Below are 25,490 nucleotides of genomic sequence, written 5' to 3'. Positions count from 1 at the left end.
CATTGATTTACAACTCCGGTATTGCAATACAAGGATAATGATATGTTGATTTACAACTCCTGTTTTGCAATACAAGGATCATGATACTTTGATTTACAACTCCTGGATTGCAATACAAGGATCACGATACATTGATTTACAACTCCGGTATTGCAATACAAGGATCATGATATGTTGATTTACAACTCCTGTTTTGCAATACAAGGATCATGATATGTTGATTTACAACTCCTGTTTTGCAATACAAGGATCATGATATGTTGATTTACAACTCCTGTTTTGCAATACAAGGATCATGATATGTTGATTTACAACTCCTGTTTTGCAATACAAAGACCATGATATGTTGATTTACAACTCCTGTTTTGCAATACAAGGATCATGATATGTTGATTTACAACTCCTGTTTTGCAATACAAGGATCATGATATGTTGATTTACAACTCCTGTTTTGCAATACAAGGATCATGATATGTTGATTTACAACTCCTATTTTGCAATACAAGGATCATGATATGTTGATTTACAACTCCTGTTTTGCAATACAAAGACCATGATATGTTGATTTACAACTCCTGTTTTGCAATTCAAAGACCATGATATGTTGATTTACAACTCCTGTTTTGCAATACAAGGATCATGATACGTTGATTTACAACTCCTGTATTGCAATACAAGGATCATGATACTTTGATTTACAACTCCTGTTTTGCAATACAAGGATCATGATATGTTGATTTACAACTCCTGTTTTGCAATACAAGGATCATGATATGTTGATTTACAACTCCTGTTTTGCAATACAAAGACCATGATATGTTGATTTACAACTCCTGTTTTGCAATACAAGGATCATGATATGTTGATTTACAACTCCTGTTTTGCAATACAAGGATCATGATATGTTGATTTACAACTCCTGTTTTGCAATACAAGGATCATGATATGTTGATTTACAACTCCTATTTTGCAATACAAGGATCATGATATGTTGATTTACAACTCCTGTTTTGCAATACAAAGACCATGATATGTTGATTTACAACTCCTGTTTTGCAATTCAAAGACCATGATATGTTGATTTACAACTCCTGTTTTGCAATACAAGGATCATGATATGTTGATTTACAACTCCTGTATTGCAATACAAGGATCATGATACTTTGATTTACAACTCCTGGATTGCAATACAAGGATCACGATACATTGATTTACAACTCCGGTATTGCAATACAAGGATAATGATATGTTGATTTACAACTCCTGTTTTGCAATACAAGGATCATGATACTTTGATTTACAACTCCTGGATTGCAATACAAGGATCACGATACATTGATTTACAACTCCGGTATTGCAATACAAGGATCATGATATGTTGATTTACAACTCCTGTTTTGCAATACAAGGATCATGATATGTTGATTTACAACTCCTGTTTTGCAATACAAGGATCATGATATGTTGATTTACAACTCCTGTTTTGCAATACAAGGATCATGATATGTTGATTTACAACTCCTGTTTTGCAATACAAGGATCATGATATGTTGATTTACAACTCCTGTTTTGCAATACAAGGATCATGATATGTTGATTTACAACTCCTGTTTTGCAATACAAAGACCATGATATGTTGATTTACAACTCCTGTTTTGCAATACAAGGATCATGATATGTTGATTTACAACTCCTGTTTTGCAATACAAGGATCATGATACATTGATTTACAACTCCGGTATTGCAATTCAAAGACCATGATATGTTGATTTACAACTCCTGTTTTGCAATACAAAGACCATGATATGTTGATTTACAACTCCTGTTTTGCAATACAAGGATCATGATACTTTGATTTACAACTCCTGGATTGCAATACAAGGATCACGATACATTGATTTACAACTCCGGTATTGCAATACAAAGACCATGATATGTTGATTTACAACTCCTGTTTTGCAATACAAGGATCATGATATGTTGATTTACAACTCCTGTTTTGCAATACAAGGATCATGATATGTTGATTTACAACTCCTGGATTGCAATACAAAGACCATGATATGTTGATTTACAACTGGATTGCAATACAAGGATCACGATACTTTGATTTACAACTCCTGCATCACTATACAACAATCATGATATATAAATGAAAATAATATAAAAAATTACTTTTCTGATATACAACTCTAAAGGTATGAATATGTAACAAAGATGAAATATCGCTTCGATCATTTCCGGTTGAAAAGAATATTCATTGCATAATACAAATTACATACCAGTGTGTTTACCTCAAAGTTTGAACCGATGTAGACTGATCTGAGTTATGGCCCTTGGATATGACATACCTGGTCATTTGGTCAGAAATTGGCGACATTTGTGTTCTTCATGAGAATTTTTCAATTATAAACCAATAATATTTTAAGAACAAAACAATTTTGTGAACCAACTAAAACAAATGATTCTCTTTATCATGTGGGGTAGCCTAATGGTTAAAGCCTTCTCTCGTGACGCCGAAGACCCAGGTTCGATTCCCCACATGGGTACAATGTGTGAAGTCCATTTCTGGTGTCCCCTGCCATGATATTGCTGGAATATTGCTAAAAGCGGCGTAAAACCAAACTCACTCACTCACTCACTAAACATGGGGGTGTTCTCTGCAGATATGCATGATATCATGCTGGTGATATCTTCGTGTTCTGTCTGCATTAGCTGGTTGTTTCCTCGGGTGTGACAACATACACTTCCGTGAAACGCGCTTCAGGCAAACATATATATATTTGTCAGTTACTGTGACAGCTTCCTGGTTATTATGCAACCGTCTGTGCAACTGCTGTGTCCGAATATAGAGAGAAGGATCTTATATGTTACGCTCTCCGATTTGCAAGTATGAGAGATCTAGTTTCAGAAGGATAATTGTGATAATTCATCCATGTTTTAACTTGTCCTTTCAGGAAAGAAATGTAAGTGTTTTTACAACAGGCGTCGATTTTATGTTTGTCACTCAGCATGTTCTGCATGGTTCGTAGTATAAATTATGTTTCACGGATACCATCAAAATAGAAAGTTTTTAAAACATTTCGATGGATGTGAGAGATTTCTAATTGAACATGTAAACTTAGGGTTGGTAGGTTACCTTAGAGGATAAAGCAATTGCTCATGATGTCAAGGGTGTGGGTTGGATTCAACACATTTGTATTATATGAAGACATGTCTGGCATTGTCACATTCCTAAAATCAGTGTGAAGTCCAGCTCGCTTGCCTCAACAATTTTCCTTCATTGTATTCTAAGTCTACCTTGTTTATAACAGTCTGTTATTATCACATAATGCTTTCGTTGATTGTCCTGGCGATTGTCCTGTTGCCATGGAACGATTTAAAACCAGAAATTATGTTTATGTTAAACTGACTAAGGTTTTTGCAAAGATTCCTCATAAATTTGGACATGCGTTTGTCACTTTTGTACCTGATTGACTAGGAAGTGTTTTAAAATTTTGTTTGAAATGTGCATGAGAAACATTGTGGTATGTCTTCATTGTCTTCATCTTGATGCAGACATATTCAAAAGAAGTATAGAAATTGAATGCAGTGCATCTGATAGATTGCCGGATCTTCATTCCCTTGACTGGCCCTCTTGTGCGTGTGTGTACATGGTGATATGTGCATCTTGTTTAGCAGAATCAGTGGAGTCAATGAATGCCAGATGAGAGTTATCATTGCTGAACTGATGATGCTATTTAGCCATTTCTTGTTTGTGTCAGTGTAGTACAAGTATTGTTCATGTAACACTGATATTGTTGAAGGCACTGTGTGTTTTGTACTTCACTTGTTATGTTCAGTGTGTGGCCCCTTTGATATGCCCAACAGCCGTATAGAGCTACCTAGATTTCCATCATTTGAACATGTCCACTTTTGTAATCATGTATGTTTCAGCCAGTTATTCAGTGTCAGCAATAAGAATTTGTCTTGTAACACTTTGTAGCATGAGGAGTTTGTCTTTTAATAGTTTTTGGCATGATGAATTTGTCTTTTAATACTTGTTAGCATGATGTCATTTGTGTCAACACGTATCTGTTCTTTTATGGCTATTTTGACCCTTGTGTGAGTGAGACCTTCATGACCATAAATATGAAGGTGAGCTACAGAACCCCAATGCTCTATTGGTGTCTTTTCCCCTCTCTTGTAGTGAGTAGAGAGGTTACATAGAGACAAAGTATATACTTGTACATAAGGCAGCACAGAGATGCATCAAGATCAGCACAGAGGACAATATTTGGTCGTAATGTGTAACAAATTTCAAAACTGATTGAAAAAAATCCCAACTCCTCAGCATTTACTAAAATAAGGACTGTAAAAAGATCCAAGTCAGGACTGTAAAAAGATCCAAGTCAGAAAAATGTGACAGTTTTCTCCAGTTAACCTGCTTAGGGCATTGTTTGGAACATTGTTTGGAATCCTCCAGTTAAGGGCCATTGCTTAAGGGCACATTGTTTGGAATCCTCCAGTTAACCTGCTTAGGGCACATTGTTTGGAATCCTCCAGTTAACCTGCTTAGGGCACATTGTTTGGAATCCTCCAGTTAACCTGCTTAGGGCACATTGCTTGGAATCCTCCAGTTAACCTGCTTACTTGGGCACATTGTTTGGAATCCTCCAGTTAACCTGCTTAGGCACATTGTTTGGAACATTGCTTTTGTTTAGAATCCTCCAGTTAACCTGCTTAGGGCACATTGTTTGGAATCCTCCAGTTAACCTGCTTAGGGCACATTGTTTGGAATCCTAGCTAGATCCCTGCAGCACGATTAAGACCAGGATTATAGTCCATAGTCTCTGCATCCCGTCACTAATACATCTTAATCCTCCAGTTAACCTGCTTAGCCTTGGTAGTTTCCAAGAACTGGCGCCAATAACTAGGAAACACTTTGGACCACAAACATCAGTGATAGAGAAATGTTGAACACTTTATCTGACACTGGGTCACTAATTCATCTTAATTACTTATCTCCTGGTACTGTTGGTGCTGAACTGACACCTGTTTCAGATCATCGTGTGTGGTAAACCTGTCTGTAGAAGTTGGTCTAACATCAGGTCATCCTTGCCTGAAGAACCTTAACCTTGCTAACAATTATCAGGTCAGTCTTTCACAAATGGTGTCCTGGAGGCTATATTATTTTGGCAATTTCATGAGATTATCAAAGGTAGCATTTATTGATATGGGGGATATTTGGGACCGAGGAGGACGGGGAAATAATCCCTTGATGAAAATACTGAGAAACATTATTTTGAGTCAGGTATATATAGCAAATACTAATTGTTTGCATTCTGAATGCCCTGGAAAAGATTCTGTTGTGAAAACAATGAACCATTATATTTAATCTTTTTATTAAATGAAAAAAATACACCACCCCTAGTTTCAACCAACACCCTATTCATCAATCTCTCTCTCTCTCTCTGACCCGTGAAGATCCGGGGTAGAATAGGTCTTCAGCAACCCATGCTTGCCCCAAAAGGCGACTATGCTTGTCGTAAGAGGCGACTAATGGTCAGGCTCGCTGACTTGGTTGACTCATGTCATCGGTTCCCAATTGCGCAGTACGATGCTCATGCTGTTAATCACTGGATTGTCTGGTCCAGACTTGATTATTTACAGACCGCCGCCATATAGCTGGAATATTGCTGAGTGCAGCGTAAAACTAAACTCACTCACTCACTCACTTCTCTCTCTCTCTCTCTCTCTCTCTCTCTCTCTCTCTCTCTCTCTTGATAGCCTGAAATCAATAGCAAAAACTGTAACAAAAAAAAGAAATAACATTTTTTTTAACACAATGTTGGAAAAGGTGTGTATTAAGGGCTGTTGAATAAACATACTCATCATCAGATAAACCAAGCCTATATTGAAACATCGCTTATAATTGGCGATCCAATTACTGTACAGGAAATGGACGGTCTAACTTCAGTATTTCACTGAAACAAATTTAGTGAACATGCTCTATCTTGAGTATTCTAGTTACTTTGAAACGTTCTCAGTTTTGTCATGCTGACAAAGCATGACAAGAGGAGAATATTACAGTCTATGAACCATATGCTAGTAAATTGTTATTATAAATACTCTGCACTTATTTACCACAGAGGTTTTTGTCTGAAGTGATACACTGGTCAAATGCGATATTTCAGAAAACGGCAACTTTGTTGATGTAACTTATTGCATTACTGTGTAATGGTAACATTGGAATCAACATATTCAAAGTGAATTAAGTGAGTGAGGGAATAATCTTTGATGGTGTCACAAAGTTCAAAGGGATGCGACTGCCTATGTGGTGTAGTGGTTAGAGCGTCCGCTGGAGAGCGGAAGGTCGAGGGTTCGATCCCCGACCGCATCATGCCAAAAGACGTTAAAATATGGTACTTGTTGGTCCCTGCCTGGCGCTCGGCATTAATGGGTACAACAATGACTGGTCTTCTCGGAGTCCGTATAATGTGTCTGAGTGGGGTATTCATGCTTCACTGCCGCATGGTATCTCGAGTGGGCTAGCACTATAAAACCAGCTAGCGTCTGGGCTAGTACAAGCAGATACACATACACACGCATGCACGTCGTCATATGAGCGAAATATTCTCAAGCACGACGTTAAACCCAATTTCACCTCACCTCAAAGGGATGCAGGTCTCCGATGTTTACTATTTGGTGCAATAATCACATGTATTCAGTATTGTGCATAATCAGCACAAAACGGTAAACACTGTTGTTGGATGTTTCTCTGGCTTGCTTAGCCACCAGTGACCCCAGGTCAGTTATAGTTTGTTAACCATTTTAGAGATTTCATGACCCGGGATAGTTAGTTTATTGTGCATGCAAGTAGCATGTTTGACACACATTGTCTCAGTGTCAACTGATATCTGCTGTTATGTTATGATAGGTGACCTCAGTCAGGAAACAACATGATAACAATGAAGAAAAATTTTTCAATTTTGCATGACAAACTTGATAGCTGACTTTTTCAGGTAGGTCCAAGAATACAAAATTTACTTGTGGACATTGAAATTAGTGAAAAATGTGTGCCAAAAGTAAGGTTACATACTGTCATAATCTGATTTTCCTCCTGAGATGCACTCGGAAACACTCACAACACAATATGTGCAAGTGTAATCGCAGGAAATATATCCACTTAACTAAAACGATGTACTTCATTTCCTTTAGTAAATGCCAGGACCCTCCAATACGTGCCAGCCTCTAGCCAGGGCGACTTAAAGTTAGTCCGGTGGTAAAAGCTTTCCCTCGTCACACCGAAGACACGGGTTCAATTCCCCACATAGGTACAATGTGTGGTGCCCATTTCTGGTGTACCCACCATGATATTGCTGGAATATTGCTAAATGCGGCATAAAACTAAACTCACTCTTTAAGCAAGGTTTTCAATATGATCTGTCTGCTATATAGCAGCTGGGCCTTATTTAACGGTTATTGACACCAGGTTTTGAATAAACGCCAAACCATCATTTGATGAAAGTAATTTATACAAATTTATAATTTTCTGTGATTAATGATGACTGTTTCCTGCCAGTTGCATATTTTAAATGACTGTAGAATTTAGAACATAATAAGGAAGTGAGTAGGGATTGCCCTAGACAAACGCTTAGTCCCTGAATATATATAATTTTGATAGCAACAAATAAACCCATTTGAATTGAAAAGGAGCCCCAATGAGTTGGGAACCTTGGGAAATCTAGACTTAATTTATTTAGGGCTTGAGCATTGCAGAGAGGGCTAGGCAGTAGGGAAAATAATGTGGTTCAGGGACTGTGAGACAGACTAGGATTGCCCTCATGCAGAAATCTTGCCTAATGACTCTTGGAAACTGTATTACATGCATATGACAGGGAGTCAAGATGACTCCTATATTTGGGGTCTAGGGCAATCTTATAACGCATATGACTCCCTTGAAGACAGGGAGGGTGTCCAGATGACTCCTATATTTAGGGTCTAGGGCAATCTTATATGCATTTGACTCCCTTGAAGACAGGGAAGCAGTCCAGATGACTCCTATATTTAGGGTCTAGGGCAATCTTATATGCATATGACTCCCTTGAAGACAGGGAAGCAGTCCAAATGACTCCTATATTTAGGGTCTAGGGCAATCTTATATGCATTTGACTCCCTTGAAGACAGGGAGGGAGTCCAGATGACTCCTATATTTAGGGTCTAGGGCAATCTTATATGCATTTGACTCCCTTGAAGACAGGGAAGGAGTCCAGATGACTCTATATTTAGGGTCTAGGGCAATCTTATATGCATATGACTCCCTTGAAGACAGGGAAGGAGTCAAGATGTCTCATATATTTGGGGTCTAGGGCAATCTTATAACGCATATGACTCCCTTGAAGACAGGGAGGGAGTCCAGATGACTCCTATATTTAGGGTCTAGGGCAATCTTATATGCATTTGACTCCCTTGAAGACAGGGAAGCAGTCCAGATGACTCCTATATTTAGGGTCTAGGGCAATCTTATATGCATATGACTCCCTTGAAGACAGGGAAGGAGTCCAGATGACTCCTATATTTAGGGTCTAGGGCAATCTTATATGCATATGACTCCCTTGAAGACAGGGAGGGAGTCCAGATGACTCCTATATTTAGGGTCTAGGGCAATCTTATATGCATTTGACTGACTCCCTTGAAGACAGGGAGGGTGTCCAGATGACTCTATATTTAGGGTCTAGGGCAATCTTATATGCATATGACTCCCTTGAAGACAGGGAAGGAGTCCAGATGACTCCTATATTTGGGGTCTAGGGCAATCTTATATGCATATGACTCCCTTGAAGACAGGGAAGCAGTGCAGATGACTCCTATATTTAGGGTCTAGGGCAATCTTATATGCATTATGACTCCCTTGAAGACAGGGAGGGTGTCCAGATGATTCCTATATTTGGGGTCTAGGGCAATCTTATAACGCATATGACTCCCTTGAAGACAGGGAGGGGGTCCAGATGACTCCTATATATTTGGGGTCTAGGGCAATCTTATATGCATATGACTCCCTTGAAGACAGAGAGGGTGTCCAGATGACTCCTATATTTAGGGTCTAGGGCAATCTTATATGCATTTGACTCCCTTGAAGACAGGGAGGGTGTCCAGATGACTCCTATATTTGGGGTCTAGGGCAATCTTATATGCATATGACTCCCTTGAAGACAGGGAGGGTGTCCAGATGACTCCTATATTTAGGGTCTAGGGCAATCTTATATGCATATGACTCCCTTGAAGACAGGGAGGGAGTCCAACAGGGAGGGTGTCCAGATGACTCTCCTATATTTGGGGTCTAGGGCAATCTTATAACGCATATGACTCCCTTGAAGACAGAGAGGGAGTCCAGATGACTCCTATATTTAGGGTCTAGGGCAATCTTATATGCATTTGACTCCCTTGAAGACAGGGAGGGTGTCCAGATGACTCCTATATTTAGGGTCTAGGGCAATCTTTTATGCATATGACTCCCTTGAAGACATAGAAGGTGTCCAGATGACTCCTATATTTAGGGTCCAGGGCAATCTTATATGCATATGACTCCCTTGAAGACAGAGAGGGAGTCCAGATGACTCCTATATTTAGGGTCTAGGGCAATCTTATATGCATATGACTCCCTTGAAGACAGGGAAGCAGTCCAGATGACTCCTATATTTAGGGTCTAGGGCAGTCTTATATGCATATGACTCCCTTGAAAACAGGGAGGGGGTCCAGATGACTCCTATATTTAGGGTCTAGGGCAATCTTATATGCATATGACTCCCTTGAAGACAGGGAAGCAGTCCAGATGACTCCTATATTTAGGGTCTAGGGCAATCTTATATGCATATGACTCCCTTGAAAACAGGGAGGGGGTCCAGATGACTCCTATATTTAGGGTCTAGGGCAGTCTTATAGGCATATGACACCCTTGAAAACAGGGAGGGTGTCCAGATGACTCCTATATTTGGGGTCTAGGGCAATCTTATATGCATATGACTCCCTTGAAGACAGGGAAGGTGTCCAGATGACTCCTATATTTAGGGTCTAGGGCAATCTTATATGCATATGACTTCCTTGAAGACAGAGAGGGAGTCCAGATGACTCCTATATTTAGGGTCTAGGGCAATCTTATATGCATATGACTTCCTTGAAGACAGAGAGGGAGTCCAGATGACTCCTATATTTAGGGTCTAGGGCAAACTTATATGCAGTTGACTCCCTTGAAGACAGAGAGGGTGTCCAGATGACTCCTATATTTTGGGTGTAGGGCAATCTTATATGCATATGACTCCCCTGAAGACAGGGAGGGTGTCCAGATAACTCCTATATTTAGGGCCTAGGGTAATCTTGTATGCATATGACTCCCTTGAAGACATTGAGGGAGTCCAGATGACTCCTATATTTATGTCTAGGGCAATCTTATATGCATTTGCTTTATTTAGGGCTTGAGCATTGCAGAGAGGGCTAGACAGTAGGGATAATAATCCAGATGTATTAGTATTAAACAGAATAGAGACTGGGGCTATGACCATGATAACTGTGAAATATGTAGACACTCCTTATAAGGAAAATACAGTGTGATCAACCATTATGGTCATTGTTAAGAGTGTTAAAGGTATACATCAGGTTACTAAGAAATACCCCTTGGTGAATAGTTAATACTTCTGTTTTCCTGCTGTCATGTTTGTAAAGCGATCCCAGTGTTTATGTGTAGCATGGGTATTGCACAATGTGTTCAAGGAAAACCTATCCTTCTTCCTCATCTTGAATTGTTGATAGTGGTTGCAGAGATACCATTGTTTGGAGATGCACAGCTGGATTGTTTGTGTTCTCTGTGTTTATTCCGTGTATGTGAATTTAGATTGAAATTACTGCTTGGATTTCAGGCAAGTAGATTTGCTCTGTTCATACGAAATGTGTAAATATGCTTAATGTTTTAATTTTTATAGGTTAACAGTTGAAGTCACATTGCTGTCAGTAATTATATACTACTTAAAAGAAGTTAAGGATCACCTGATTCTTTCATATTCCAGTTGTTAATGCGTCATGTCATCATAGATAAACTAAAGTAATATCTAATATTGAAAAATCAGGCCATGACATGTTGACTTTTATATGAAAGAATTGTGTCATGCCATGACTTACTAACTTTATATTATCCATATGGTTGAATATAACTAATTTAATAGTTTCAATATGAGCACATGTCCACATACTGTAAACATATTATATATCGTGCAGGTTTACTTTTCGCGATTTTTCGCGCAAAATATCACTTTAGCCATAGCTGATTGGTCGAAATATGGCCTTGTCTCTACTCCGATAACTTGTATCGATCCTCAGCGACAAAAAATACTTTCTTAGGTCAGTTATGGTAGCAATGTTGATACATTCTTTTGTAAATATATATTGGTGATGTTGATTTACAAATAAAATTTCCATATTATTTATTATATCTTTTGTATATTCTATGGTAAGAAGCTGGAGTTGTAAGTGTGCACTATTTTGACAAGTAAAACCTGCTCACTAACCCTTGGTGCGTATTATTGCGCCATGATCCAGTTTTGCATGTAGGATTTTCGTTACTGTAAAACTTTATATTTTCTGATGGATCTTCACATAGATAACTGGATAATAAAGAAATTATTTCACTCGCAAGTGTGTTATGTGACTTATACGAAAAACGTGCAAAATTATATTCGGGCAATACAAAATTTAACACTCGTTTCGTAAACAATTGTGTCATGCTATGACATATTAGCTATAGTTATATGAAAGAATTGTGTCGTACCATGATATATTAACTATATTTGTATGAAAGAATTGTGTCGTACCATGATATATTAACTATATTTGTATGAAAGAATTGTGTCGTACCATGATATATTAACTATATTTGTATGAAAGAATTGTGTCATACCATGATATATTAACTATATTTGTATGAAAGAATTGTGTCATACCATGATATATTAACTATATTTGTATGAAAGAATTGTGTCATACCATGATATATTAACTATATTTATATGAAAGAATTATGTCATACCATGATATATTAACTATACAGTCGAGCACCGTTGTGTCGAACTCTGATAACTCGATATTTCGGTTGTTTCGATATAACATCTCAGTCCCGGCAAAATCCCTCATAATTTATCATTATTCAAGCTCTTTTAACTCGATTACTGATGTCTCAATATTTCGGATATCTCGATATAATATCATGGTCCCAACAAGCAAAATTACCCCTTTAACTCGATATTTGCAATGAAACTCGATATTCACCTAACTGTCATGGGCAAGTATCCCTCTGCTGAAATGAGGTTGTTTCCACGTGTTTACACACGATGCGACATGAATCCAAGGAATGCGGTAATGTAAACTAATTTGAGCTAATTGAGTTGAAGGTGTCACTGTTTGTTATTTAATTACGATTAATTAAGAAGGAATTAATTAGGAAGTACTCACTGTTACGACTAAACACGACTGATAACGGATTATAATTTCGAATCAAAACATACTGAGATTCCAATGAGGGTTTTGTTTAATCACGTGACTAGCATGTGATTGTTGAGTAGAATCTAAATTGGTTTGCTATCCCCCCGGCCTTTAATGCGGGGGGATATAGTCGTCGCCTCGTCCGTCTGTCCGTCTGTCCGTCCGTCCGTCCGTCCGTCCGTCCTTAATCATTTTGTTTCCGGAGCATAACTCAAAGACCATTTGATATTTTTCAACATATGTCAAACATCACCTAAGGTGGTGCCTTTTGCTATTTACAGATTATTGTCATTTTTATTTTTCTCGGTTTCCATGGAAACGTTTTGGACTTAGTCTTAAAGAGGGGTGGGCTTCGTTTCGGAGCATAACTCAAGAACCGTTCAATTTTTTTCAACAAAACTTGGTAGATATATCAAACAGATCCTAAAGTTGTGCCTTTTGCTATTTGCTGATTTTTAACATTTTTATTTTTCCCGGTTTCCATGGAAACGATTCGGACTTAGTCCCCAAAAGTGAGGGGTGGGCTTCATTTCCGGAGAGTAACTCAAGAACCGTTCAATATTTTTCAACAAGACTTGGTAGATATATCAAACAGAAACTTAAGTGGTGCGTTTTGCTATTTGCAGATTTTGGGCATTTTTAATTTTCCTGATTTCCATGGAAACGATTTGGACTTAGTCTCAAAAGTGAGGGGTAGGTTTTCGTTTCCGGAGCACAACTCAAAAACTTCTTAATATCTTTCAGTAAAATTTGGCAGATATGTGAGGCAGATCTTGAAGTGGTGCCTTTTGCTATTTGCAGATTTTTGTCATTTATGTTTTTCATGATTTCCATGGAAACGATTTGCACTTAGTCGAAAATCAAGCTGGACTTTAAGTAACTGTCAGATGATTTGTTCTATCAAAGATGTGGGGGCCGGGGGGATATGTCATCTTCTGATGACTCTTGTTTTCTTTCTGACATAGTGATATGTGATGTTATGCCTCGGTCGAATGACTCGAAGTTCGGATAACTCGATATTTTTTCTTGGTCCCATGAATATCGAGACAATGGTGCTCGACTGTATTTATATGAAAGAATTGTGTCATACCATGATTTATTAACTATATTTATATGAAAGAATTGTGTCATACCATGATATATTAACAATATTTATATGAAAGAATTGTGTCATACCATGATATATTAACAATATTCAGATGAAAGAACTGTGTCTTGCCATGACACATTATTTATAGACTAAGGGTTTCTTTTACTTCTTTTGAGCAGCATAGAAGTTTACATATGACTTATCCTATGTATACAGGTATCAAATCTGCTTTGAAAACCTTTAAATTTAAAGCCGGTCATGACCATCTCTTAGTGTAACAATATTCACAAGGTCAAAGGGTGCAATAACGTCTCTAATATCAATTGTTCACTCAGCAACTATTTTTATTACAACTTGAACCTGTTGGCCAGATTTGTTAAACATAGATAGTGATATCACATCAGGAGATCAGGTGAGCGTTGTTTATTAGGCATGTAGGATCAGCGGAACGTGACTCTAATGTTTGAACTGTCGACAGTAGAAAAGGACAGGAGTACTTGAAGTACATGTAGTTTGTATGTAATTTGTGGGTGACAGACAGAGTGAGTGAGTATGGTTTTACGCGACTCTAATGTTTTAGCAATATTCCAACAATAGTACATGTACGGCGGGGACACCAGAAATGGGCTTCACACATTGGGGACACCAGAAATGGGCTTCACACGGGATTGAACCCGGGTCTTCGGCGTGACGAGCGAACGCTTTAACCACTAGGCTACCCCACCGCCCTGACACACAGACAGTGAGTGAGGTGTTCATACAAAATCAGATACTGTTACAGTCAAATCTCATTGCCTCAAATGACAAGTGTTTTAATAATTATAAACACACTAAAAATGATGGAAAGATAAAAAAAGGTCAAGTACCATTCACTTATGAAGTAATGATGTTATTATGTGTGTGATGAAGATGATTACGAGTAAGTATGTGATTATTACAGTATCTATATTTCATTGATTGAATGAAGTTGTCTATTGTACAACTTAGTTCAGTGATGAAAAGTACTAAGTTTTCAGGGCATCTGTCATTTGGGCCTACCATATCTTCCATCCACATTGTATTTGGTTTAGTCTACTGGCCTCTGTAAAACATGATACAGTGGTATTTTGAATATTGTAACATGGGTATTCTATGCAGTTTTGCCATTTCATGGTATGTCCCCAACCCGTGACCGATTTTGATGTATGGAATATTGCTAAAAATGGCGTAAAATGAAAACTCAGTAAGTCAGTCAGTATTAGGTTACACCAGGAGAGGAAGGGTACTAATTAGGAGCTGGTTGAAAATCACACAATGAACAGGTATTGCCAGGCATCACAAATGGCGACATACTTCCAGGCTCATGCTCTGCTCAGTGACTTATATATGGAACACACTTTTTTCTGTAAAGAACATGCAATAATGAATTCTGATTTTTATGCCCCCCGCCATATATGGCTGGGGGCATATAGGGTTACCCTCCGTGTCCGTCTGTCCTCCGTGTCCATCCACGCACGTCCACAAAAACGTGTGGTCCATACTCTATGTACTCTATCCACTTGTCCACAAACAATGCTCTGTGGAATTCAATGAACTTATACATGGGCTTTCTTGGGACTCTAATGGTGTGCATCTCATATTTTGTTTTTGTATTTTATTGTTTTTTTGTAAGTTTAGAGACATTTGAACTTAGGTGCATTTTGCTGAATTTCTCTATGATGATAGTGTAATACGGGATGAAGTCTATCCACTTCTCCACAAAAACTACTCAACAGAATTGAATGAACTTTTACACGTCTTTCGTAGGGACTCTAAAGGCGTGCATCTCATATTTTGTTTTTGTATTTTATTTATTTTTCCAATTTTAATGCCGTTTGAACTTACATAAATTTTGTTGAATTTCTCTCTGATGATAGTAAAATAGGCTCAGGATTGAGTCTATCCACTTCTCACCAGATGTTTGAAAAACTGCTCAACAGAATTAGATTAAGCATCTCATATTTTGTTTTTGTATTTTATAGTTTTTGTATGTTTCATTTGAAATTTTGTTGAATTTCTCTCTGATGATAGTGAAAAGGATTGTACATGCTCAGAATAGTTGCATAGATGTTTATTGAACTTGTTCATGAATTTTGTTCAATTATTGATCTTTATATGATAATAGGTTGTGTTATCTAACCCCTCAACACATATTAAGTATGTTCATTGTGACATACATTTACAAATAAGTATTTACCTGGACACTTTGGATATATTTATTTTATAATCAACCATGATATTTATTTAGTAGAAATTAATCACCAGAGCATGCTCAGTATAGGGAACTCTTCCTACAGCAGCGGAGGCATCTTCCATAGTTTATATGCCATTACTTAATAAGAGGGAAGTAATGACACAGACTGGGAAGTTCTCCATTACGGATCTGAGATGAAGACTTTCCCATAGTCAGGAAAGGATGGAGATTTCCTTCTCTTTAAAGATTTATCAACAATCACAGACTTCCTTAAAACACTTATCGTAATTTGCATCCTTATAGTTCATGTTGCAGTGGGGCACAGGCAAACAGTAGCGCAAATACGGTTGTGCAACAAAGAGAAAATATGCAGTCTTCCTATATACGAGCAAGCGATGAAAGGTTGGCAACATTATGCTCTGTGGGGAAACCAATGAAGATCCGGGTTAGAATTGATCTTCAGCAACCCATGCTTGTCGTAAGAGGCAACTAACAGGATCAGATGGCCAGGCTCGCTGATTTGGTTGACACATGTCATCGGTTCCCAATTGCGTAGATCGATACTCATGCTGTTGATCACTGGATTGTCTGGTCCAGACTCGATTATTTACAGACTGCCACCATATTGCTGGAATATTGCTCAGTGAGGCGTAAAACTAAACTCAATCATTCACTCAAAGTAGATGATAACTGTTTCTCTATTTGATGTTCATAGCACCATTTTGATATAGATACTTACACTGTTGTCAAGGAATAGTGTTTGTCTTTTAACCCTGCACTCAGCAATATAACAACTATCTCTATATAATCGAGGATGGGCTCGACAGTCTAAGGTGACTGACATCATGTGCATTGATCAAAGCAATTGGAGTAGGATGTCATGCATGAACCAAGTCAACCACCCAATCCCCTCAGTCACCTCTTACGGCAAGCATGGGTGTCTGATGACAACTTCTAATCCTGATCTTCATGGGTTGACAGAATAGTTAAAATAGATTAACAGATTGAATTATCATACAGGAGAATGGTTAACAAGAGTATGTAAACTAACAGGGTTCAATCTTTACGCTCGCCCGCAAGCCCGAGGCGAGTAAACATTAAGTCGGGCAAATGGAAACAAAATCGCACTAGTCTGGTGGACTACCAGTTTTTTTCAGTGATTATTCATAAAATACTGCAATTGAGATCATCCATTTTCAACTCTCACCACCAGACTAGTGAATCCAATGTTTCAGAACTTCAAGATAACAGCTACATGGTGTCACTTTATTCAAAATATGTTAGTGGTCTCTCGCTATACCACTTGTTTTAGGTTGGAACAGGGTTGGAAATAACCCATTGCCCGACGCCCCAGTCCAGTGTTTTTTTCTGTCGGGCTAGCAAATTTGTATGTCACGCTGTACCGGTGTCCAGTTAACTTTCCAATGTTAATCATGTTGTTTATTTTAAAATCAACAAGAAAATCGGCCAGTATAGTGGGAAAATTATCAGGGCAAGTGGTTTTACATGTGCCACTGTACCAGAGTACACTAGCAATTTTAAAGTTATTTCCACAACTGTTGGAAAGAGCATGCAAAACTGACAATTTTAGTTATCCATTTCCATACCTTCAGTTCAATACAACTGGCCCTGATAGTGTATAACTATCTGATACAAGTGCCTCTCATAATATGTGGGTTAATGAGCAAAGTGAGTGAGTGAGTGAGGTTAGTTTTACGCAGCACTCAGCAATATTCCAGCTATATGGTAGCGGTCTGTAAATATTCAAGTCTGGACCAGACAATCCAGTGACCAACAGCATGAGTATCGATCTACCCAATTGGGATGCGATGACATGTGTCAACCAAGTCAGCGATCCTGACCACCTGATCCTGTTACTAGCCTGTTTCAGGTTTAGTCCTAACCCTTAGCTCATAACAACAGGTGGGTATTCTAGCAGCAACCTAAAGGACACAGAATACTTGACGAGGAAGCCAATTAAACAGGAAACAAATTAGATTTAAGTACTAAGGTGGGATGTCTGGATAAGAACTGCCAGAATGACGCAGCCTTGATCTCTGTTGATATGAGGCTTGTGGCCGTAAAACTGCTTCAGCTAGTTTTCTTCTGGTGAGATCAAGAGATTGTTGGAGTGGATTATCTTAATCTGATGAAGTTGCTCCATTTTCGGTATATTAATGGTAAACATATCCAGTTTGATGATTTTCTGTCTAATATATCGTAATTCAGAATGTCAGTGGTCTCTTTCTACAAAACAGTTTTAACACTTTAAGAATTATTGGGGGTCGGTTAAAGTGTTTGCTCGTCATGCATCGAAGACCCGGGATCGATTCCCCACATGGGTACAGTGTGTGAAACCCATTTCTGGTGTCCCCACTGTGAGCTTGCTGGAATATTGCTTAAAGCGGGGTAAACCCCAAGTCGCTCCCTCACTCACTCACTCACTCACTCACTCACTCACTCACTCACTCACTCACTCACTCACTCACTCACTCACTCACTCACTCACTACTCACTCACTCACTCACTCACTCACTCACTCACTCACTCACTCCTCACTCCTCAGTCACTCAGTCACTCACTCAGTCACTCACTCACTCACTCTCAAAATAGACTGTTTTCATGTAACTTTGAAGTATTTCAATGAAACAAATTTGGTGTCCACGAAGTCTTCGTAGCTGGACGGTATTCGTAAACCTATGATAAACCACATACAGTTACGATAGTTCATAATACTTGCTTAGAACGCTTTGTGATCTAAGCACTGAGACTCTGATAGCTGCAATATTTTGACCAGAGCTACGATGTTCGTAAAATCATTTTAATGTTGTCTATTTTGCAGTGAGCCTTGAAGTTGTACTAGTGGCTAGCCTCAACCTTGTTAGTTGTAGTAACCTTCATAATGTGTTGTATCACTAGCCGGAAATGAAATTGGCCCAGCCTTGATATTCATGCTCATTTGAAAAGAGGTATAGTAACAGATTAATACATATATCAGTATATATTTGTATATTTTGTATAATTTTAAGGAAGTAGATATGAGTTTGGATATTTTATGAGTATAGTTATAAACTGACTTAGGCATTTTGACGTGACAGGAAAATATTCTAATCTGTCCATGTTTAAAACCAAGTAATTAAAGTCTTTTAACGACATTAAGAAGTGATACACATAAAAGGTGAGAATTTATGGATTTATACTTCTTCAGTTTGAGGAAACAATGTTTTTCTGGGTATAGTCTTGCTCTTTCATCAGGTAGATGTTTAGTGCCCACCATTGTCATGTTATCATTGTTGTTGTTTCACGTGTACATATATATAGCGATCTCCATCCTAGTTTTTCGTTCACCTGATGGAGGAGTAAGAATATACTGGGAAACGAATATCTCAAAAGATCATTCTTGTTGAATTACAGGTTAAACATGATAGTGTAGCATGCTTCCAGAAAGTTTTACGGTAGATATGTGGAGGGAACCATACATTCTCGATTGTTATCAGGTGAACAACTGACTAGCATTTGCATGTCTTCATGATAAAGACTTGCTGACGGGGCAGGATACGCCCACCTTTTTGCGATATCTGGTATCATCACTTTTTTAAGTGTCTTTTAAACACATTCTCATTATATAGTCAGAGTTGTTCAATGATATCCAGAAACCTCAAGATCCTTGGAACTTTCACCTAATGCCTTCCATTTGATGCCTGATGTCTCTGCACAGTGAATGTGTGCATGTGAATGCAATACAGGAATAAGGAAATTGTTATCTCGATACAAACTTGATAAAATGGATTTCTTATGATACTGCATTTGAATGTCGTCTTGTTAGAGAGTTTATCAATGTAGGAAAGTTTGAGATGTGTGTGTGCAAGATTGAAATGGTGTATACATGGTTTAAGGTATGTGCTGAAGCTTGAATGTGATATACCGTACTTACTCTAGTTGGCGTGTCTATTCTGTTTAATGCTAACACAGTTGTGGTGTGACCTAATTCCAATGTACAAGGGTACATATGCTGGAAATTAACTCTGTACATCATAAGATAATGTTATAGAGACAGTTAGTTTCATCTAATGGCATCAGGAAGAGATCCAGCTTTTAGTAGAAGCCCAGCTTCTGGTTTTTGAACGTGATCCAGCATCAATCCAGGAAAATGACGAGTCTTGAGAAAGGTCTCGGGTCTAACTTGAGAAATGCGAAAACTGGTGTTTTCTGTCTCAACATTGTGATCATAGCAATCCTGAGTGAATCATATATATTTCATTCGCAATGTTTTCGGATCAGCTTGTTTTGACAACATACAGATCTGATGTGGCGTAAGTTATAACGTGACTATATTTTCAGGGTCGAGGGCCTTTAGGAGCAGCTTTGAAGGCGAGGTTTTTAGGATTTCGGAAGATCTTTGCGGCAGATGCCACATCATCCCCCGAAACGGAAGCCTGTCCCAATTCAAGACCAAGACCCACTCAAAGTAAACAAGCGAAGGATGAATCAGGTGAGAGCAGTTATATTCCTCCTCCTGTGCAGGCCAACATTGGAAGGATGTTTGTTTGTTTGTTGATTAACGCTGCAGTCAGCAATATTCCAGTTATTATGGCTGCAGTCTGTAAATAATGGAGTCTCGACCAGACAATCCCATGATCAACATCATGAGAATCGATCTACACAATTGGGATATGATGACATGTGTCAACCAAGTCAGTGAACTGATCAGTGATCCTGGAGACATAGATCATACATTTTCATGATTGTGGTGACGTTAACAGATTTCTGAAATCTGTACTTTTTGCTGTAGATAACTAAATACAGATGAGTGAGTGAGTGAGTTGTGTGTTTTACGCCGCTTTTAGCAATATTCCAGCAATATCACGTCTGGGGACACCAGTAATGGGAGTAACACACATTGTACCCATGTGGGGAATCGAACCCGGGTCTTCAGCGTTACGAGCCAACGCTTTAACCACTAGGCTACTCCACCGTCGATGAATACAGTTGAAGGTTGGATCTGTTCGGACATTGCTATAAACATTGCCATCAGGATCATCTCATGATGGTTGTCATTACTGTTACAGGATTTTGTGATATTTGTTTTATGTGTGGAACAGAGATCGTTTTGTATTGAGTGTCAGGATTGACTATAACCTGATGACACCATTAGCTAAAATCTTACTTGTTCATTTTCTTCATTCTATGGCCTTGCTTCTTTCATCAGATCAGACTCAAGCTGAACCAGGCATTTGCTGCAATTCAGAAGTATGTCCGACATCGCAGTGATCCGATTCAGGAGGAAGTCGAGGACAGACAGAAGGACTGGGATACTGTCTCTAGTAAGTTACTCTTAACATTTCACCTAACTTCATCATCCTGAAAGAGAATCCAGACTGTAGATTGGCATGTTTGACCAGTGGTTAAGATGAAGCATGAAAGGCAAAGTGTCCTTAGGGGTGTCAAGATGAAGACGTGTGGATCTTTAGATTGTAATACTGTGGCAACTGAAAGTATGGACACAATGGTCCTCAGATTTAATGCATTACCCATCACATCATAACACAAAGCTGGCCCTGTGTATGTGGCTTCAGATGCCTTTTCCCCTGCATGCAGGATGTTGACTGGGTTTGACAGTCCCATACCCCTGCTCCTGGGGTTCACCAAAGTGGTATTTACATTACTTTGGGTTTTCGTCCACACGAAGCAGATGCTTCATGATATCAATTTAATCGTATTTCATGGCGTTTTCGTTTCATATGTCTACAAGAAAAAATAGCATCCTCCTGTACATGCACTGCTTTAAAGACTTTCACTTGATTCTCTTGAATAAATGTGACCCAAACCCCATCTTTTCTTTATATGTTCTTTATTTTTGTTTTGTTTTCTATGCCCACCAATCAAATATTGAAGCTGTATGACATCTGTGTAATCAAGACCAGATGATACAGTGATTAACAACATGAGCATTGATCTTTTTCAGTTAAGATACAATGGCATGTCAGGTCTCTGAGCTTGAACACTCTGTGACCTCTCATGACTAGCATAGGTATCTGGGGAATTGTATCTTTATACAGGATTCTCCATGGGTTAAACAGTGACATATTCCCCATGTTATTCCCTGGAGTTAAGTATGTAATGCTTTATCCCACACCTCAGTGTAGAACCAACCCGTGAAGATCCGAGTTAGAATTGTCTTCAGCAACCCATGCTTGTCGTAAGAGGCAACTAACGGGATCGGGTGGTCAGGCTCCTGACCTGGTTGACACATGTCATCATATCCCAGTTGCATAGATTGATGCTCATGCTGTTGATCACAGGGTTGTTTGGCCTAGATTTGATTATTTACAAACTGATGCCATATATCTTGAATATTGCTGAGTGTGGCGTTAAATAACAAACAAACAGTGTAGAACCTCAGCTGGATGTTTATCCTAATGCACGTTCTGATTTACTACTTGACATGACATGTCCAGGGTTCTGTTTACCCAGGAATTCACAAATGCATAGTGAATATTTTGGATCTTTTTTCATGCCATGCATGATTAAATATTGAAAGGGATGTAACTCTATGAACTGATTTCAAGGAAGAATTAAAGAAGCAGGAATCTGGCATTTATTGATATAAGACCCAGAAATATTGATAGCTCGAAATAAAGTAATATTTCACAATATAATGACTGGTATACATTAAAACAACTCATCCAACTTACTCAAGATAAAATCTGTTCTGTAAAACAAAGAAATAAAACAGGCCATGTTCAGACTGTATGTGACAAAAATAGATAAATGTATACAAGAAAAACTTATAAACGTTATCTACCAAAGGTCACATGACCTAGTTTTGCTGCCATGCCATAACATGACCTGTGCACCATAGGTATATATGTTGTAATGGCAAGGAAAGTAATCCTCAGTCCAGTCAAGCACGACGTGATTCACCTGTTTGTAGGTGGTTGACAAATGGAGGCTACTCGTACGCAGTTCTATTGAATTGATGAATCACCACGACGTGAAGGGGGGTGTATTAACTGCATGGTGTGCCTTCATACATTATAGGGTGTGCATGGGAGCTTGTTTGGAGTTATTGGGCTTGTGATCTGAGATCTGAGTTTTACACATGTTGGAGCTAGGTTGGCTGTTGACAGTGATTTTGTGGTAAGATTGAAGAGTTGTGAGGGCAAGGTATTGTGTGGGTGACAGGTTCTTTGTTTTATTATGATCTGATGGGACAGTAGAGATCCTCCTACAGTTGTCAGCAAGAGTGCTGGTACTTTTTTTACTGTTGCTTTCCAGCTTGTAAATGTCAGTCAAACAGTTGGAGAGCTGTTTAGCTTGTGTTGGTACTTGTGATTCTGGTGAAAGGTTTTAGATGGGATGTTCATGTCAGTCAAACAGTTGTAGAGGTGTATAGTTTGTTTTAGAAATTGTGATTTTGGTAAAGGTTTTAGATGGGATGTTGATGAAATGTAAACATCTTGTTTAGTTCTTATTTTTCACTATATGTTTACAATATCACATGTCTTGTCCTGTTGTTGAGATAACACAGAGTTTTATTTTGATGCTTATACTCTAAGTACTAGGAGACAAGGAAGTGTATGACAATGACACAAGGTATACCAGCATGTATTCAAGGTCAAAGGTGGATCTGCATTAACCACGTTAACCCTTTGTATATGGTAGCTTTACCATCTTCATGTTAGTCATGAACAATATAATGGGCCCATTGGACCATGTCAGACAAATTGAGCCCTCCCTAACCTTTCTGTTTCCAGGGCCTCAATCATTTGAGAAGCTGGTCCACTACAAGTTCTTTGTGTGGATTCTATAGGTAGATTCAATTAAAGCAAACTGTCGTTGGTTTGTTTGCTCTTGCCTTTCAAGGGTTAAGTTGTTATCAGGTCAGACGCACGCTCTTGGGTATCAGTATCAACTATCAAAAAAGTTTTCGTTGTAGATGATCGCAATGACTGGGTGAGATACCGTAAGGGTGATTGTCATGGGGCTAGTGGTTATGGCGATGGTGCATGCTTTAGTGATGACTTGTCCTGGGGGAATGTGATACTACTTGACATTGTTATAACCATGTTCTGATTTGGCTGGAATGTGACGATAAGTGCAGTGAAGGGATCTTCTCTGTGTTTGGGTGGACCTGTTTATTAAGGATCTTCTCTGTGTTTGTTTGGACCTGTTCATTAAGGATCTCTTTGTTTGTGTGGACCTGTTTATTCTATGTGCTTGTGAAGTATCAAGACCTTTGTGTAGGACACTAAACTTGTGTCATATTTGTTGTGCTAAGATAAGGGGAGTTCTACTTGTTGTGTCAAATGTCAGTGGCAGTGTTCCATGTGTTATCTGTATTAAACAAGCCACCAACATCATGGCTTGACTGTTGGTAGATTTGATAGTTCGCTGAAGGAGTCAGCGTAGATGTTTAATCAGAAGAAGGATCAGACAGTTGATTGGCAGTTGAGTTCAGAGGGCAGAGGAAAAAGGTTGACATTCATATTCTGGAGAGTGGAGTACTTCCATATATTGCTTTCACAGTGCTGAGGAAAAGGCTTGACATTCATATTCTGGAAACTGGAATACTCCATATATTGTTTTCACAGTGCTGAGGAAAAAGCTTGACATTCATATTCTGGAAACTGGAATACTCCATATATTGCTTTCACAGTGCTGAGGAAAAAGCTTGACATTCATATTCTGGAATACTCCATATATTGCTTTCACAGTGCTGAGGAAAAGGCTTGACATTCATATTCTGGAAACTGGAATACTTCCATATGTTGCTTTCACAGTGCTGAGGAATATTCTTGACATTCATATTCTGAAAAATGGAGTGCTTCAATATATTGTTTGTAACAAATTGATGTGGTACAGAGCTTGACCATGTGGCCCCATCTGCCAATAGGAAGGATGCTTTGACAATGTGTACTGCAGCAGACGACACAAGCGACAGACTTCACACGTTTTGCCTATTTGAGGAATTCAGACAGGATCATTGTGTGACACCCTAAGCATCAGGCTAACCGGCACATTTGAGTGACGTTAAACAGCTACCTGCTGGTCCTGTCTTTACGCTTGAAGAATCAGAGCATTACAAATAGAATCCAAGTGTTGTTAGTGATGGCTCATGACTATAAGCAGAAGAAAGTCTTTAAGGCTGGTCAGCTTGACATTCATGTCAAACCTGTAACTGGTCATAACAAGGAGGTGTCAGCATTACTGTCACCTACTAGAGAAAAAGGAAGGTACCTGAAGAATGTTCCTGGCAAGGTCAGTAATGGATCTGGTGTTTCCCGGGCTGCTGCTGGTTATGTGTCACCCTTTGCAAAACTGAATGACACTGGGACAAGTATCTACCCGAGTCAGTGGTGCAGTGTCTCCCCGAGGTACAGAAACAGTGCCTCCCTGGAGTAGGGGAGCAGTGTCTACTCGAGGTAGTGGCGCAGTGTCTCCCCGAGGTACAGAAACAGTGCCTCCCTGGAGTAGGGGTGCAGTGTCTCCCCGAGGTAATGGTACAGTGTCTCCCTGGAGTAGGGGAGCAGTGTCTCCCCGAGATACAGAAACAGTGCCTCCCTGGAGTAGGGGAGCAGTGTCTACTCGAGGTAGTGGCGCAGTGTCTCCCCGAGGTACAGAAACAGTGCCTCCCTGGAGTAGGGGAGCAGTGTCTCCCCGAGGTAATGGTACAGT

The 25,490-nt window shown here is 38.9% G+C and overlaps 1 protein-coding gene and 1 long non-coding RNA gene across 8 annotated transcripts in view; one reads left to right on the top strand and one right to left on the bottom strand.

Moving 5' to 3' along the window:
• The window catches only part of LOC124256186 (DENN domain-containing protein 2C-like), a 67,384-nt gene that overhangs the window by 847 nt on the left and 41,047 nt on the right, over positions 1-25,490 (top strand). For 2 of the 7 annotated variants that reach the window (XM_046690152.1, XM_046690150.1), the window contains exon 1: positions 24,598-25,189. Coding sequence is in view for 2 of the 7 variants with exons in the window: in XM_046690156.1 (XP_046546112.1) it covers positions 20,221-20,304; positions 21,022-21,136 (199 nt within the window). In the remaining 5 variants the exon portion in view is untranslated. Of the gene's footprint in view, positions 1-2,957; positions 2,967-20,153; positions 20,305-21,021; positions 21,137-22,833; positions 22,953-24,597; positions 25,478-25,490 lie in introns of those variants that run through there. The other 5 variants (XM_046690156.1, XM_046690157.1, XM_046690158.1 and 2 more) reach the window with 5 other exon arrangements.
• On the bottom strand, positions 24,213-25,160 carry LOC124256188. Its single transcript, XR_006892845.1, has 2 exons — positions 25,053-25,160; positions 24,213-24,624 (listed from the first exon to the last, which is right to left on the bottom strand). It is a non-coding gene; the product is annotated as an uncharacterized LOC124256188 (long non-coding RNA).

Source organism: Haliotis rubra, unplaced genomic scaffold (genome assembly GCF_003918875.1).
Source record: "Haliotis rubra isolate DU_JTF1 unplaced genomic scaffold, ASM391887v1 Scf62, whole genome shotgun sequence".
NCBI classification, from domain to species: domain Eukaryota; kingdom Metazoa; phylum Mollusca; class Gastropoda; order Lepetellida; family Haliotidae; genus Haliotis; species Haliotis rubra.
This window is presented reverse-complemented; position numbering and strand designations above follow the sequence as displayed.